Source organism: Eurytemora carolleeae, unplaced genomic scaffold (genome assembly GCF_000591075.1).
Source record: "Eurytemora carolleeae unplaced genomic scaffold, Eaff_2.0 scaffold250, whole genome shotgun sequence".
In the NCBI taxonomy this organism is placed as follows: Eukaryota; Metazoa; Arthropoda; class Copepoda; order Calanoida; family Temoridae; genus Eurytemora; species Eurytemora carolleeae.
This window is the reverse complement of record NW_019396156.1, coordinates 195,286-213,418: the sequence shown is the minus strand read 5'-3', so window position 1 is coordinate 213,418 and position 18,133 is coordinate 195,286. Positions and strand designations below refer to the sequence as shown.

General features: G+C 35.2%; 1 protein-coding gene across 2 annotated transcripts in view; it reads right to left on the bottom strand.

The window, feature by feature from the left end:
• The window catches only part of LOC111696682 (transmembrane protein 184B), an 8,543-nt gene extending 7,840 nt beyond the window's left edge, over window positions 1-703 (bottom strand). For both annotated transcript variants that reach the window (XR_002764137.1, XM_023466372.1), the window contains exon 1: window positions 553-703. Coding sequence is in view for 1 of the 2 variants with exons in the window: in XM_023466372.1 (XP_023322140.1) it covers window positions 553-677 (125 nt within the window). In the remaining variant the exon portion in view is untranslated. The remainder of the gene's footprint in view (window positions 1-552) is intronic.
• Window positions 704-18,133: the final 17,430 nt, after the last annotated feature.

The window sequence follows — 18,133 nt, the reverse complement described above, 5'->3', positions numbered from 1 at the left end:
GGTCATTAGAGGTCGTAAGAGGTCATTAGAAGGTCAAACACTGGATTTGTTGCTGCTACTGGATTCCCTGGGTTCCCAGCTTTCGTTTGATATGCATTAAGCCATAGTTGAAATATTTTCTATTGGTGGAGGTCATTAGAGGTCATTAGAGGTCATTAGAGGTCATTAAAGTTCAATTTTATTTTATTATAGGAATTTCGAACCCTAATTAGGCGCGCACCCAAAAAATTGGAAGATTTGAACCAAAAATGAAGGCAGGGCCCCCCCCCCCCTACATCAAATGTGCCAACTCCACCATCCCCTTTGTAAATTCTTTTCTTTAAAATCTGAAAATCTTAATTATAATCCAGTTTTTCTAACTTGTATCTGGAAAAATATTCCAGTCTTCTATTCTAATAAACCGTAATTAATCAAGTTTTCGTATTAGAAATTGGACTTCCTATATTGATAAATCATCAAATACCTTGAAAATTAATGTTAAGAACAACTGTTATTTCCTAAATTACTAGAAATTAACCGAGTCCGCTTGGTGTCGTCCCAGCACTCCTTTACCTTATATCCGGGAAGTTATCCCCATCTTTCTCAAGGGTAGACGAAGAATCACTGTCAGCAGCCCCCAGAAGGGCAGCGGCCGTAGCCCCCAGCCTCTCCGTACTGCTGTTTCCCATAGTTATCATAAACCTAGCAGATTAAAAGCCAGGCATCTGAAAAATAAATTTCCTATATTAAAGTTCCACCTTATCGTTAACTGCATCAGTTCAAGAATAATCATTACTACTTTAAATTTAACTTCAGCCTCAGGTAACGATTGCAAATAGGCAGTTAAATGTGCAAAAATAAAATAAATTGCAAATGTTTGTGAAGTTTTCGATTATATATTTATTTGAACGATAACTATGGCCGCGCTGTTTAAAATTGAGAATAAAAACAATATCTCTGAAAAGAGTTCAGGATAATTAGTATAGTTATAATAATAATTTCTAAGACAAAGCTAATGTATTATCGTTATTTATTGGTCTTAAGCCAATCCATATGTTAGCAATCACAATAGAGAGGGCAAAGATTTAGTCTTAGTCTCAATTTCAATGCTTGGAAGGCACACTGAACAAATATTCTCGACACTTTTTAGTCGGACGACAGTGGTCATTAACAACAGTTCAGAAATAACTATCTTTTTTACAAAGCATTACTAAATATCTCCAGTCATTGTTTAATAGGGTCTGTCCTAGTATACGATTTTTGGACCCCCCCTCTAATGACCTCCACAAATAGAAAATATTTCAACTATGGCTTTATGCATATCAAACGAAAGCTAGGAACCCAGGGAATACAATAGTAGCAACAAATACAGTGTATGACCTTCTAATGTAATATATAGATAGGAGAACAATCCCTTTAATATATAGATAGGAGAACAATCCCTTTAATATATAGATAGGAGAACAATCCCTTTATTATATAGATAGGAGAACAATCCCTTTATTATATAGATAGGAGAACAATCCCTTTAAATGATTACCTGAGGAATCCAATGTTGTATGACTGTGCCTTACGCCTATTTTGAAAAAAAAGATTGAATGTAAAAGAACCTTACATCTTTATACTTATTACTTAGACTTTGCTTGGTTTAGAACATGTAGTTTTTTATTAAATATCACTAAAATCAGGAGTGAAAATTTATTGAAAAATCTTTCCCCTCCTTTCAATGATGATTTTTAGATATGTTTCCGCGGAGCAGCAAAAAAATGTAGGGTTTCAATCGCTGAATTGTTGGGTATGAAATATCAAAGAGGATAAAAACATGTCTTTTGATGTCCAGTTCCAGAAGAATTAGGTATGTTTACGCGGAGTATCAAAACAATTTTTAAGGTTTAATTTGCTGAATTTTTGGGTAAAAAGAATAAAAAATGATGAAAAAATTGCCGTTTATTGTCAAACATTTCTTTTTTTTCAGATCACCAAAAATATTTATTTTTTCACAGATGAAAGGTATAATTTCAACTTTTTACGTCAAATTGTTAATTAATTAAAAGAAATAATTTCAATAAGAAAAAGTTTATTTGGATAGTTATCTCATTGTTTAAATGTTTCCAGTTTGGAATTCTACTTTGCGATCTAGACTTATAGTAAGTTGTAACTCACTTGGAAACCACTACTATAAAGAGCGGAAGAAGGCAGACAGCCATGAGCCACAACATTTTCCCCTTCCATGCCATATATTATCTTTTTTGTCTTCCGACAGCCATGACCCACAACCGTACGGTCTTCCATGTCACAGCATTTGAATCTTCCGGCAATTATTACGTTTTTAAATGATAACTTTAGGGTATTAAAATTTCAATATTTTAAAATCCTGCCGCCTTACCCGAAAGATGATGCCTTAAAGAAATTTCAGAAGTTTATTAAAGATCAATGCACTAAATTTATCATTTAAAAACCTAATGACTGTCGGAAGACTCAGATGCTGTGGGATTGAAGACTGTGTGGTTGTGGCTCATGTTGCCGGAAGACAAAAACTGTTGATTGAATGTTGTCTTCGGTAATTCTTTTGCATGAAATATCGCTCAGGATTTTTAAAAAATAAAATTTTTCATAAATTTGGTATAAAAACGAGTAATTTCAGCTTGAATTTTATGCTATGTAGTTTTTTTTCTAATTTTTCAACAATTCACAATACACAACATTATAGTAATTCAAGCTTTAACTTAATGTTGAAGTGAAAATTCGATTTTCCCTAAATTTGATTTTTTCATGGTACAAGGAGAATTTTTCTGAATATAGTTTTTAGCTCACATTTTGCAATATTGGAAGACAGAACATTTTGATAATTTTTATATTACTTCTCACGTTAACTGATTTTGCATTGTCTGGACAAAATATTGAAACTGAGGCAATGTTTCTGCAAAATTTGAAGAATGATATTTTTATACATAATTACATACTGAAACATCTGAAACATATTTGTTAAATTGCATGTATGACGTATGTATATGATTATATCAATGTCGTCTTGCTATTGTCATGTTTCGTGGGACACCCTGTATATGATTATATCAATGTCGTCTTGCTATTGTCATGTTTCGTGGGACACCCTGTATATGATTATATCAATGTCGTCTTGCTATTTTCATGTTTCGTGGGACACCCTGTATATGATTATATCAATGTATGCGAAAGAACAACAATCAGTTCACTCTGAAAATCTTACCTCAGGACAAATCTTATCTCTGTTCTGAGAGAACAGCTTTTGTAAAGAATTTTTCAGAAATAGCATTATATACACTATACTGCAGTAAACATGAATGATAACAATTTTGAAAACTTTGAATGCTAATATCTCAATTTTTCAAGAGAAGATTATACCAAGCAACTTATTTAAAAAGATGGGATGAAGATTCGCCATTGCACCCCCCCCCCCTTTGGTACGGGCCTGATTAAAATAATATAAAAGAAAAAAGAAGACGACAAAAGTCACTGTTTTCTGGTTTCCGAAGGTAAAGATTCGATGCATTTCTTTTCGTTTAAAATTCATTGATGAAGATTAGATATTTTTTTGAGTAAAATACCAATTTAAACGTTGTTCCATATATCATCAAATGAGTCAAACTGGAAACATGAAATTCCGAGGCAAAATTCCGATATTAAACTAGAGAGATCGAATAGATACGACGACATTCAGGTATCGGATTTCTTTAGATCTATAAGAAAGAAACTAGAATTATATACTAATTGTTTATGCCAACATTTGCTAATTGCTATACAATATCTTTAGAACAGACTGTATAAATATAATAAGTTAGATTAAGTTAAATTAATTCACATTAAAGTATATAATAAAGTCGTCTTCCTTTTCTCTTTCTAAAATTAAAACTTCTAAAAATCTTATCAAATGTTTAAGTTCATCTAATTTTATAATGTCAAGATAAACAAGAGATGCAGCTGATGTGAATGGAGGAATAGGGGGGGGGGGGGAACATCCCCCAGGTTAAGATGAGGCTCTGATTCCAAATACAGGGTTTATTACAAAACATTGGACAAAGAAAGAAACAAGTGTTTAAAACTGGAGGAAACCGTGATTGTACGAAAGAAATTCTGTCTCTAAAGTCTCATGAGTCTCACTGTCATTCTTCAGAAGCGTATTTTGAAACTTGTTCTAAAGGGGGGTTTAACCTTAATTAACGTTTTTTAACGCCCCTGAATGATTTAAAGAGATATGAACAAAAGAAAGGATTGCATTTATAATTTCGTTACACTATAAAGACGACCGCCCAATCCACGTCTAAGAATAAAGTTTACTGACTCTCATGCATGGTATCCATTTTTTTGCGCGCGCGTGCTCCAGTATGCACTTCAGGTCAGGTTCGTGCATTTGCCAGGGTTCACAGGATTACTTCTTAGAATCATGAGCTTTCAGCTTCATTTAGCAATGGATTCGGCAGGTTTTATTATTTTATTTATGTATTGTGTATCTACTGTGATCTTAACTGTTAGTCCAGGAATAAACTTGAGGCCCAAAAGTAATTTATCTCTGGGACTTATGGATTAAGAAGAGTTTGAGATGACGCCTTTAAATTCATCTTTATCTATTAGTTGAGATTAAAACTCCAATTATCTCATGCAAAGTAAAAACTATCTAGGGCCAATTCTAGGCACACAGTTAACTCGTCTATCTCTGGTCTACCATTTCCTGATTTCTTCTCTTCTCTGACAGCTGTTGTTGTGAGAGAGATAAGTTTTGACGGTATTGCGCATTCTCAGACCTCTCGGCTCTGTAGTTTAGCGGATAGAGAACTATATATCGAAGTTGCGGCATTCAAGATAATAATCATAATTAGAGAAAACATTTAGCTATTAACATAAGCGTCCCCCCTCTTTGAGGCTCCAGATCGATCGTAAAAAGTCCCGTTCAAATCTTTTCTCCGTCCTTTTAAGGGTTGCCCACATGAATAAGATTAGAGAAATATTTCCATGGTACAGTTTCTATGCTAAATAATCTGTCTAATAGGGAGTATTATTGGGATATTTGGGGGATTCTTATAGGGGTAATTTTCGGGTATTCTGCTCCGTGTTATCACCATCCCGAATAATTAAAGTGTCGGCACATCATTACAGGAATTACAGCTGATTTAATGAAATTTACGCAACTATTTTGATGAAATATCATGTACATTTTCAATTTTCTTCAACAGTCGTAAAATCGGACTTGCATGGTTTTAAGTAACTTTAACCCTAAAAGGAAGATCTGATTTAACACTGTTGAATACTGGAGGTTTAATGGAAAAAATTAAATCTCCGGGAAAAGAAAAGATGTTTTAAGTTGAATGTAGATGTGCTTGAATGTATTCTATGATTGATGATTTAAGGGAGAAGTGGTACTGCAGGGGCGTACGAGGGCTTTTGTTTAGGGGGGGCACAATGTGCGTGCGTAAGGACGCAAAAAAAAGTTTTTGGTCCCCCCTTTGGCAACATTGTGCCCCCCCCCTTAAAAACCCCTTTTTTGAAAAAATATTAATACCTTTTTTAAATTTTTTTTGACCCCCCCCCCCTCCCACCCGGACTTGTTTTGTTCACCATAAAAATACACCAAAAAGACTACATTATAACCCCCCCCCCTCCCCGGCCCTCCCCTTCTTTCATAACCACAGTGTCCTCCTATGATGTATCTAGTTCTAGATAGCATTAGTAAATGATGTATTGGATTATTTATTTCTTTTCCAATGATGGTGTATTTATTAGTTATGTTACAAGTAGCGTGATTGCATTGCTTATATTATTGATTAAAGAGATGGTTCAGTTCCCAGAGATATCCCCTTTTCATTTCCCCCCTTAAAACTCTATATTTGATCTATGTTTACTGTTTAGACAGCAAATATCGATTCTAGAATTGGTTTTAAGTATCATCCTTTAGACGGATTACAAGGATGGTTGGAACCTCTAGACTCTAGAGGGTTGGTTGGATACTCTAGACTCTAGAGGGTTGGTTGGATACTCTAGACTCTAGAGGGTTGGCTAGATTCTTTAGACTCTAGACGGTTGGTTGGATACTGTAGGCTCTAGAGAGGGTTGGATGGATCTCTAGACTCTAGAGGGTTGGTTGGATACTCTAGACTCTAGAGGGTTGGTTGAATACTAAAGAATCTAGAGGGTTGGTTGGATACTTTAGACTCCAGAGGGTTGGTTGGATACTGTAGGCTCTTACAGTTTGGCTGGATACTATAGACTCTAGAGAGCAGGTTGGATATTCTAGACTCTGCTGGTTTGGTTGGGTACTCTAGACTCTAGTGGGTTGCTTTGAAACTCTAAACTCTGGAGGGTTGGTTGAATAATCTAGACTCTTGAGTTTTTTTTATGCTTTAGCCTCTAGAGGGTTGGTTGGATACTCTAGACTCTAGTGGTTTGGATACTCTAGACTCTAGAGTTTTTTTTTATACTTTAGACTCTAGAGGGTTGGTTGGATACTCTAGACGCTAGAGGGTTAGTTGTTTGCTCTACAGTCTAGAGGGTTGGTTGGGTTGAATACTCTGGACTCTAAAGGGTTGGTTGGATACTCAAGACTCTAGAGGGTTGGATGGATCTCTAGACTTCAGAGAGTTGTTTGGATACTCTAGACTCTAGAGTTACTCTAGACTCTAGAGATACTCTATACTCTAGAGTTTAGAGGGTTGGATATGCATGACTTTGAGGGATGTTTGGATACTCTAGACTCTAGAGCTAGTTGGATATTGATATAAGGCAGAAGACGAATAAATCTGTGTATAGTGTATAAAGAGACAGTTTAGGACAGATAAGGAAGTATTGTAAGGAACGATGAGATGTAATTACTATCCATACTTGTGTTTGAACCTATGTATGCATGAATGTGAGGTTACCTTCAACTTTATGAATATATATCGATATTTAATATGACATTAGTGAACATTACAATGTACATGTCGGCATGTCTAAGTCTTTTATTTTTACGTTACTTTACAGAGAGAACAGGGAGCTTCTGTAAACTTGAGAATCAAATGAAAAATATTTTATCGCCTTTCTTCGTTATAAGATTTAGATATTAGATATTTTTTGTGTATCCTTAATGTCAATTTTGATTTACCACCTCCTTAAAAGGAACTCATTACTCTCCACAAATTCTGATTTTAATTATCTTTGCAACTTGATATTTCAGACCTTTGTTATTTCAAAATATGTATTCTGCGCGGATTCTGCGTCTATCAAAGGTTTTAATAATTAAGTTTATTTGATGTTGTTAAAAAGCAAATATATTTATCTGTGACTTATTTAATCCCTTATCAAGGGAAATGGGTCTGTTTGCACTGCACAATTGCTGTGTATAATGTTCATTCCAGAGTATTCTATGTATTTTTCACTGTAGGAAAAAGAGTATGAGACGAGTAATCAGTTCCTTTCTCTCCTCAATCTCACTTTCTTTTTTTAGAGTTTCTCCTTGTTGTTTAAATCTAGCCTCTTGAGTGCAGAGGTGCAGTAAACAGGAAAACAGGTGGACAGGTAAACAGGCGGATAGGCCGAAACAGACTTTAAAGTAAAAAATAAACAGCAAGAAGTATAACAGTAAAAAAGTGTAAAATAAGTATAAAATAGGATGTAGGAGAGAAATAAAAGTAGAAAGGACGCAGGGCAGGGGGGGGGGTGGATTTAGGTAGTAAAAGTGCTTGGGTTTGAAGAGGGGTGTTTGGGGCGGGTCCATTGTTTAAAATCTTTAAAATGCTTTTACTAATTGTTCTCTAATTTAGAAAATTTACCTTCCATAACAAAGCACAAACAATTCCCTAAAATCTTCACAATTTTGAGAGTTTTAGTAAAACAATGAATTATGCAGAAACACCAAATACATAAATACATGGAAAAATATACAGTTCATATAGTCTTATTACTCCGTCTTATTATTAGCTTCTTTAAAAATGCCCCGCGGGCAAGCAAGCAGGAAAATTACATAAAATTTGGGTTATCAATTATTCTTGATAGTTTGTAACCTTTTTACGGTTTTAATTAATAAGTCACATTATAACATTACCAAAAGTGTTTAAAAAAAAGAGATCCATTACTCTTATTTCTAAAAAGAATACCCCACACCCACCTCCACCCACATCCCCCATGAGGTAGACAAATGGTAGACAGATTAATGCTGGATAATTAGTTTTCCAGTGATGTATTTTCCAGATTTGTTACATACAGGGTGTCCCAATAAACATGGGAATTCAGTGACTAATTCGATATCGTCTTTTTACATAATTCTTTGATTTAGTATAGTGATACCTACTGAGAAAGCTGTAATCTGTAAGAGTTTCGTCTGCTATGTTTACATTTTGTTTGTTTAAGTTTTAACTGCATACGGTTGTACTTAGTAAAACAAGAAAATTGCAGTATACAAACAGAGTAAACTTGTCCGTCTTCACTGTTCATCTTGCGGAGACATTATAGACAAATCTTTACAGTCTTTTACCCGTTTCATAAAATAAACTCTAGAAGACATAATAATATTATGGCTTTTAAAATTAGGTATTACAATGCTAATTTATGACAAAGACGATATCGAATTCGTCACTGAATTCCCATGTTTTTTGGGACACCCTGTATCATCAGTACAAAACATATATTAGACATGTTAATTCTTTATACAGGGTTGCCAGCCTCATTACATGGAGTATAATTCTAGAAATGCTCTAAACTAAGAATTAGAAATCAATGCTTTTTTCAATTTTTAATTGTGGTTTCTCTACAAAAGTGACTTGCGCATTTCTATTGCAGGATAACATTTAGTAATTATCAGAATTAAAAAATTGTAAACCTAGAAAAACGACAATATCTTCCACATTTTTTATCAGATAAAAGTTTCTGGCACTGCTGTGAACCGGGTATTGCCATCTTGGCATGGAGTTGGAGGGTCACTTGAAATTACGCTTACAGTCCCTTTAAGAGGCTCTGAGATGTTTATCATGTAAGAAAAAATATTATTAATCTGACAAAATATATAAACTAAAATGATCTATAAAAAAGTTTAATAATCGTTTTCATTTTGTTTTTACTTTATTAAATATTTTCAGACTTTTCATTTACTCGGAAAAATACACTTACGAAGATTTTAAAGTTTTTTTCGGTTCGTGATAGTTACTAAACTTACAAAAGGATATTTTTTTTGTTTTGGAGAGGGGGGAAATCCATGTATAGGGCCATGTCAGGTCCCGTAAGAAGGTGAGCCCTCAAGTATTTGGAATGGAAAGATATAGAGAAAGATAGATAGTATATAGGTATAAATCTACGCTCAAATTGTAGTTAAAGATAAAAGCAAACAAACACATGGTACAGACGAAGGATGAATATATTTTCCATGGTTGGATTTTAATTCGTTTCAGTTCTCACATAATATCATCATATATCCCCCTCCCCCCTCCATCCCTTTGTGTCTTGGCTTTCAACCCACATTTTCTTTAAATCTTTCTTTAAATGCTGCAAGTTTTTACTCCACCCTTGTTTCNTCTCCTTGTATTAACAGTGAATTTAGACAAATCCTTAGTCTTTGTCATTGTCAGGTGTTACTTTCTAAACGTAGTTTCCTTTTAATTTTGTATTTTTGGAACTCCCAGGGGGGCAAGAGAACTACTGCCCCCCCCCTAGGTACACCACTGTGCCTGACCTGAGGAAGGGAAATGCAAGCAGATGTAATATTAAAAGAGCCTCCCCCATGGGTGCCCCCCCTCAGCCTCTCAGGGGGAGGGACCGCGTAGAGGGGGGCGGGGGGCGCGGCCCCCCCTCGTACGCCCCTGAGTGGTAGATAGTAAGGATTAAAAGTTTCTTTGGAGGTTTAAAGAAAAGGAATAAAAGCATTTAGAAAATTAGAGGTTTAAAGGAAAAGTGGAGGTTTTGGAGAGAAATGTAGGTTTTGGGGCGAATTTGAGGTTTTGGGGAGAATTGGAAGGTTTCGAGAGAAAGTTAAGGTTTTAATAGAAAAGTGAAGGTTTAGAGGAAAAGTGGAGGTTTAAAAGAGATGTGGAGGCCTTTAAGGAGATATTGTGGTTTAAAGGATAAATGGGGTTTTTTTTGAGGAGAAGTAAGAGTAAAGAGAGGAAGTTAAGGAAAATAGTTGGGTTAATAGAATAGGAGAAGTGGAACTTTATAATAGAAATGGAGGTTTTCGAGAAGAAGAAGAGGATGTTCGTTAACTGGATAAATAAACAATATTGATGGATTGAGATTTTTAATTTGTTTGATGATATCATGGCTAAAGATGTTTAGGAAAGCTAGAATGGTAAAATTGATATGTTCAATTATTAAAGGTATATAAGGGTTAAACGGTTTAGAAAGTACCGACTGTGAGTCCTGTGAGCGGGGGATTTAAAAAGTCTGATTTGTATCATAAACCGTACCAGCCGAGTCATCGCATGACAATGTAAGGACAAAAAATCGTTATTCTTTCCTCACGTTCTTCTCCCCCTCCTCCCTCCTACCCTTCTACCCTTCTAAAGATAAAATCATCCCGTAAGAAATGTTTTTGATTGTGTTGTTGTATAATGCGGATTTATTGAGTTAGAGCAAATAGTAGTGTACACTGTACATTTTAGTAAGTGAGTAACAACAAGGTTATAGAAAGGATGCATGAAATTATTTTGGAGTTATAGGACAAATGAAATATTTGGCTATAATGAGTTAGGATGCATATATTGAGTAAAGTCCAAATGTTGAGTTAGGAAAGCTGATGTAGTTTTAACAAATAAATTCTAGATGAGATGAGGACAGATTTGTTTAGTACTGCGAATATGATGAGTTAGGATGGAAATATTGAATTTAGACGGAAAAGTTGAGCAAGAGTAGATTTATTGAGTTACTACGGAAATATTAAGTTACGACAAAAATATTCAATTAGGACGGATATATTCTATTAAGGACAATATTTTAAGTTAGGACGAAGATATTGAGTAAATCGACGAAAATATTGAGCTAAAACGGTTATATTGAGTTAGGACATATATATATATTGAGTTACGTGGATGAATTAGGATGGACTGACTGACGGAATTTGCGTAATTTTGTAACTTCCTGAATTATTCGTATTATAATGCTGGGAAAAAGAATAAATATATCTATGTACGTGTTTAAGCCTGTTTACTCAACGTCAATATATTTACACTTTCTAGGTAAATGATAAGGTTTACAAGGGAAGGGGGGGGGGGTAGGGAATGAAGAGGGAGAAAAGGAGCTAGGGGTAGGGGTGTTGAATGATAAATTAAGATAAGTAAATATTGAACCTTGCCATAGAGTATACAATAGTATCCTTGGTTATCATAGGACATTGTATAATTTATAGTTATTTTTATTAGATCAGGTTTACAGTGTGTAGTTACACAGTACTCAGGCTGTACACCTTCACTAACCAGGTTAACCAAGAAAATCCAGGGAAAATCTGGGTATTTATCCTGCCTAGGGATAATCATAACCTTTTTAAAGGATTGTTCGGGGTTTTTTTAACGAGTTTAGCAAGTTAATTTGTCTACTTTAATTTTCATATGACTTCTTAGTCCCTAGAAGCAAAAAACTTTTAAAAATTTATTCTTCAATTTCAATATCTTGAAGTTTTCAAAAACTAGCTTGGGAAATTAAACTTTCGCCTAAAAGTCAACCTTCATGACCAAACTCAGGCAAATCGGTCCAGGGGTTTCATAATTGTGCTCGAACATTAAAGCAAATAAATAAGCAAACAGAGATAACTACTTTATATATAGATTATATTTATAAATATAGAATAAGGGATTTACTTTGAGAATATTATGTTTATCAAAATTTTAAAAAGTTGACAATTTTCAAATGTTTTATTTGATATTTTACGTTTATTTTTATAAAAACTAGGCTTTAGGGGCTTCGCGCCCTTCTTCCATTTGAACTTTTAATTGTGGCTTTATCTGTGAGCATCTTCACTTTGTACAGTATAAAACAGAAACAAAAAAATTTGCGGATTTCACAATATTTTTTGGCGCACTTTCAAAATTTTACAAAAATGAAAAAACTTTTAAACACAAATGTTTAAAATTTTGATCATTCAGCCGTTCTGACGTTTATTGGATGCAAACAAACAAACAGACACCCAGGCAAGCTAAATTTATATAGATTATGAAGAAAATTTATTGGCAACTTCAATCTTTACTCATGCAGCATTTAAAATTCATCTGTAACAAGGAACACAAACTCGCTCTTTGAATTTCCGGGTATTTTTTAAGAATTATGATTCAAATCCTAAGAAAGCATTAATTACATGTGCCTATATGTTACATGTTATATACAACAATAAAATCAGTTTTCATCATGTATTTTGTTGTCCGATCTGATTGTGCAGTGTAATATTCTGATATGTTTGCAGGGTGACAGACTTTAGTCTAGCCAGACACTTCCTTTACAATTAAGAATTACAGAATAATTAGGTCTGGTTAATTCTGTTAAGAGTGAAGGGGAGGGTTAGTAGGGGGATGGTGGGGGATGGCAAGGGCGATGGGGATGAGGGGGAGGGGGGATAGAGGGGGGAGACTAATTATCCTGATTTTATCAGTCCCGAGTCCCAGCACAGGCAGGACATTGAGGTCCATCTGCTAGTGAGGGAATAAGGAAGTGAGGGATTGAGGGAGTGAGGTAGTGACAGAATAAGTAAGTGTGGGAGTGAGGTAGTTACAATAAGTAAGTGAGGGAGTAAGGATGCGAGACAGTGAGAGCATAAGTAAGTGAGGGAGTGAGGAAGTAAGGTAGTGAAGAATAAGTAAGTGAGGGAGTGAGGAAGTAATTGGTAGTGAAGAATAAGCAAGTGAGAGAGTGAGGAAGTGAGGTAGTGAGAGAATAAGTAAGTGAGGGAGTGAGGGAGTGAGAGAATAAGTAAGTGTAAGGTAGTGAGAAAATAAATAAGTGAGGGAGCGAGATAATAAGTATGTAAGGTAGTGAGGGAGTAAGATAATAAGTAAGTGAAGGAGTGAGGAAGTGAGGTAGTGAGAGAATTAGTAAGTGAGGGAGTGAGGGAATGAGAGAATAAGTAAGTGAGGGAGTGAGGGGGTGAGGAAGAGAGGAAGTGATGAAGTCAGGAAGTGAGGGAATAAGGGAGTGATGTAGTGAGTGAATGAGTAAGTGAGGGAGCTAAGGGAGTGAATAAGTATGTGAGCTAGAAAGGGAGTGACAGACTAAGGGTCCCGGGATATTATTTAAGGGAGTGTTCACGGTTTTGAAAGAATGTGTTAGGCAACAAACATATCGGACTGTAGTTTGACAGTACGATTTTAATTCCATCTGATGTTTTATTCTAGATGTGTCATTTGATAAAAATCTTCGAAAACGGAATCATAAAATTCTCTTCTTGAGATGCCAATTAATTCATGGGCAAATTTTGTTCGTACTAAACCCTGTCTTGAAATGAAAGAACAGTCTCTTGAAAGGGGTGTTGGAGTCCCCAGGGAGGAAGGGGGAAGACTATTAGATGGGGTTACACAATGGTAATTGCAATTAGTATCCAATAATCCATGTTTACTGTGCACAGAGGATTAAACCAATTAAAAACTAAGCATGCAAGATTGTATGAAAGTTATAGGATTCAGATCAAGCTTTAGCTTTGCAATCAATTAAATAAACACATTTCCAGATTTTCAGTTTCTCAAGCAGAGCTTTGGAATAAGTATTTGAGATCAAGAACTAGTATCTGAGCTTTTGAACTAGTATCTGAGCTTATAAACTAGTATCTTAGCTTATGGACTAGTATCTGAGCTTATGAACTAGTGTCTGAGCTTATGAACTAGTATCCGCGTTCAGGAATTCGTGTCTGAGCTCAGGAACTGATATATGAGCTTAGGAACTATGATATCTGAGCCCAGGAATCATAGTATCTAAGCTAAAGAATCAGTTTCTGAAATTACTAGTATCTGATCTCAGAAACTAGTATCTGAGCTTAAGAACTACTATCCGAGCATAAGAATTAGTATCTGAGCTCAGAAATTATTATTTGAGCTCAGGAACTATTATCCGAGTTCAGGAACTAGTATCCGACCTTAGGAATTAGTATCTAAGTCCAAGAACTAGTTTCTGAGCTCAGGAACTATATAGTATCTGAGCTCAGGAATTAATATTTGAGCTCAGAAACAAGATCTGGGTTCAGGAACTATGTAGATATTATCTGAGCTCAGAAACAAGTATCTGGGTTCAGGAACTATGTAGTATCTGAGCACAGAAACAAGTATCTGGGTTCAGGAACTATTTAGTATCTGAGCTCAGAAACAAGTATCTGGGTTCAGGAACTATACAGTATCTGATCTCAGGAACTAGTATCTGGGTTCAGGAACAATATATTATCTGAGCTCAGGAACTAGTATCTGGGTTCAGGAACTATATAGTATCTGAGCTCAGGAACTAGTATCTGGGTTCAGGAATTATTTAGTATCTGAGCCCAGAAACAAATATCTGGGTTCAGGAACTATGTAGTATCTGAGCTCAGAAACAACTATCTGGGTTCAGGAACTATACAGTATCTGAGCTCAGGCACTAGTATCTAGATTCAGGAACTAGTATCTGTGTTCAGGAACTATATAGTATCTGAGCTCAGGAACTAGTATCTGGGTTCAGGAACTATGTAGTATCTGAGCTGAGGAACTAGTATCTGGGTTTAGGAACTATGTAGTATCTGAGTTCAGAAACAAGTATCTGGGTTTAGGAACTATGTAGTATCTGAGATCAGGAACTAGTATCTAGGTTCAGGAACTATATAATATCTGAGCTCAGAAACAAGTATTTGGGTTCAGGAACTATTTAATATATGGCTCAGAAATTAAATATTATCTGGGTTCAGGAACTATGAAATAATCGTACTGAGGAACTAGTATCCGGGTTCAGGAACTATGTAGTATCTAAGCTTAGGAACTAGTATCTGTGTTCAGGAACTATGTAGTACTAGTATCTTAACTCAGGAACTAGTATCTGGGTTCAGGAACTATGTAGTATCTAACCTTAGGAACTAGTATCTGGGTTCAGGAACTATATAGTATCTGAGCTCAAGAACTAGTATCTGGGTTCAGGAACTATGTAGTATCTGAGCTCAGGAACTAGTATCTGGGTTCAGGAACTATGTTGTATCTGAGCTCAGGAACTAGTAACTGGGTTCAGGAACTATGTATTATCTAAGCTCAGGAACTAGTATCCGGGTTCAGGAACTATGTTGTATCTGAGCTCAGGAACTAGTATCTGGGTTCAGGAACTATGTTGTATCTGAGCTCAGAAACAAGATTTTTGCTCAGTTTTAAAATCTAATTAATCCTCATCAAGTGATGTATTATAACTGTGATAAAGTATAAAATATTCAATTAGGACGAATATATTCGGTAGACGAATAAATGTTTTAAATTAAATTAGTTTCAGTTCCTCATTCCAGTCTAAACTATTCTCGGTATTATCATATCAGGGTGGGTATTAAAAAAGACCTATAAGATTGCTGTAATTGGAACTATGATTAGGAATTAGGGAGAAATTGTCTATGGAATACTATCGGAGACCCCTTATCATTGAAGACCCTTTGGGGTATTCAATGAAAATCTGGGGTTTCTGATAAAAATATAGGGATCTCCATAGAAAATCTGGGGGTCTCTAATAAAAATATAGGGATCTCCAATGAAAATCTGGGGGTCTCTCATAAAAATATAGGGATCTCCAATGAAAATATTGGGGTCTCTCATAAAAATATAGGGATCTCCAATGAAAATCTGGCGGTCTCTTATAAAAATATAGGGATCTCCAATGAAAATCCAGGGGGCTCTGATAAAAATACAGGGATCTCAAATGAAAATCTGGGGGTCTCTGATATAAATATAGGGAATTTCGATGAAATTCGGAGTCTCCGATGAAAATGTAGGGTGTTTTCAATAAAAAAAGCTGGGGGTTTCTGATGAGATGGTTCTTGGAATCTCCGAATGTACTTTAATAATGATGATTTCATTCGTAATTTTTAACTTATATCTCCTTTTTTATACACGCTTTTGTAAAAAATGAACACCCTGTAAACCATTATTTTAAATTGATTGTTTGAGTTCTTTGATCCAATAAATATTTATCTTGAAGTTGAATCTTTTTGCAGTTTTTGGTCAGGGGAGTAAGAAATCTTGGTTCACATTGGGGTTCTTCATATCTTTCTTTCTTGTAATGATTAGCCCACGTTGTTTCATATCTATCTTTCTATCTTTTTTATTTATGAATAGCCCACGCTATTTATATATCTATCTATCTTTATTTTGGAGAGCCAAAGTTATTTTTATTATCTATTTTATTTTACCTTAAAATAGCTAAAACTGTTTTTATATCTGTATCAGTGGCGTTGTGGGGGAGGGGTGGCGGCCCCCTTTGAGCCAGAATTCTCGAATTTGGGGCAGTATTATTAAAGCTTATAATTAGGTTTAGTTAATTCTAATTTCTAATTGGAATGATATTTTTAACCCGTTTTTTAATAGTTAAAAAAACTTCATGTTTCCATAACTTTTTAATAAAAATTCTTTTATTTTTATTATCTTAACCCCTGGATTGAACAATCTTCATCAGCAATATGTATAATGTAGACTGGGCCTGTTTATTGGTTAGGGAATATTTATACAGGGAAATTTGAGAACATTTTTTATCAACAATGTTTTGGGATAAATTCTTTTCTCTCACAAAGCGCCACAAAATACAGATTTGGTATCGTTAAAAAGCTTTAAATAGTAACTGCCACTTTTGTGAGGAGGGCGAAATTTTAATTGTTAGGGGCTGGGTGGAAAGCTAGCCCCCTGGCAAAAAAATTTCAAAAAACGCTGTTTTTAGGATTTGAAGTAAAAAACAGCATTTTTTAATCATTGAAGGGTTTGCTCTTTGCTCAATAATATACCAAATTCTTATAATAACCATGACTTGTTCTTATGTTTAAAAAATATATACTTCCAGAAGCTTTAAAATGAACGACTTGAGTAAATTAATTATTCATGTGCGCGGAGCGCAAAAAAAAATTCTGTTCTTCTAGTGTCTTTTCATGTATTTCTTAGTATCTGTTAGTCTTAGACATATTTACTATGTATATAAAGTCCACTATTACACTCTACACCAGTTTTTTGTAATTCATCCACCAGTCTTATTTGTCCACTTTATAGTCCCTTAATCATAGGTTTGTGCAGTCCTAAGTAGTAAATAGTTCCTGGCAGTACCTTACTATATTCGTTTGTCCATAATTCATAATAGTCCCTTTGTCCTTGTTTGCCAGTAAGGGTGTTATCCCTGTTTCCCTCAACCTCTTATAGTCTGCAAACAGTCCTAACAGTCCGATATAATCCTTATTATATATTTCTTGTTATTCTTCTTAGGTTGTCAGGTTTTGTGTACACATTAAATGATATATGTATTGTAATACTGATGAGAAGTAACATACAGGTTTTTTTGAAAGAATAAATTAAGAATGACTTTCTCTCTTACAGTCGAAAACGAGAAAATATTTAGAAATTCCAATAGAAATGATGCGCGAAGCGCCAAAGAAAAATGTTGGTATTTTTTCTTAATTGACAAATTTTGATAAAAGATGGTCAACATATCATGATCATGCTGGAGTCAAGTGAGGGGGGGGCGAAACTCTCTCCACATAATCTATAACACCCCCTCCTCCCCACCGTCTATACCCCCCTCCCTCCCTACCATCTTTATTTCTCCCTCCTCCTCCTTTCTTACCATTCCCAATCCTCTCTACTCATTCTTCCTCACCATCCCCACTTATCTCCCCTCATCCTCCCTCGATGTTGGGTACTTTTCCAGTGGATTTTTCCCAAGTGGCAACTTCCCAAGGGTATTTTCCCGAGTGGCAACTTCCCAACTGTGCAATTTCCCAAACGGCAACTTCCCAAGCCTGTCCTAGCCGCAGTGTCGGCCCCCAGTATGCTCCAGTGGGGTATATTAGGGGGTAGGGGGGGGGGGTGGTTTGAATTATTTTGTTACAATACTCCTCTTAAAATGCATTTGTCTTGTGTTTCATAGTGAAAATGGACAAAATGAAGAAAAACATAAACTTCATAGCTTTTTTTACACAAAATTACAACTGATTCAGGATAATCTAGATATATGGATAGATTCTAACAACCATTAATCAAAGATGTATGTA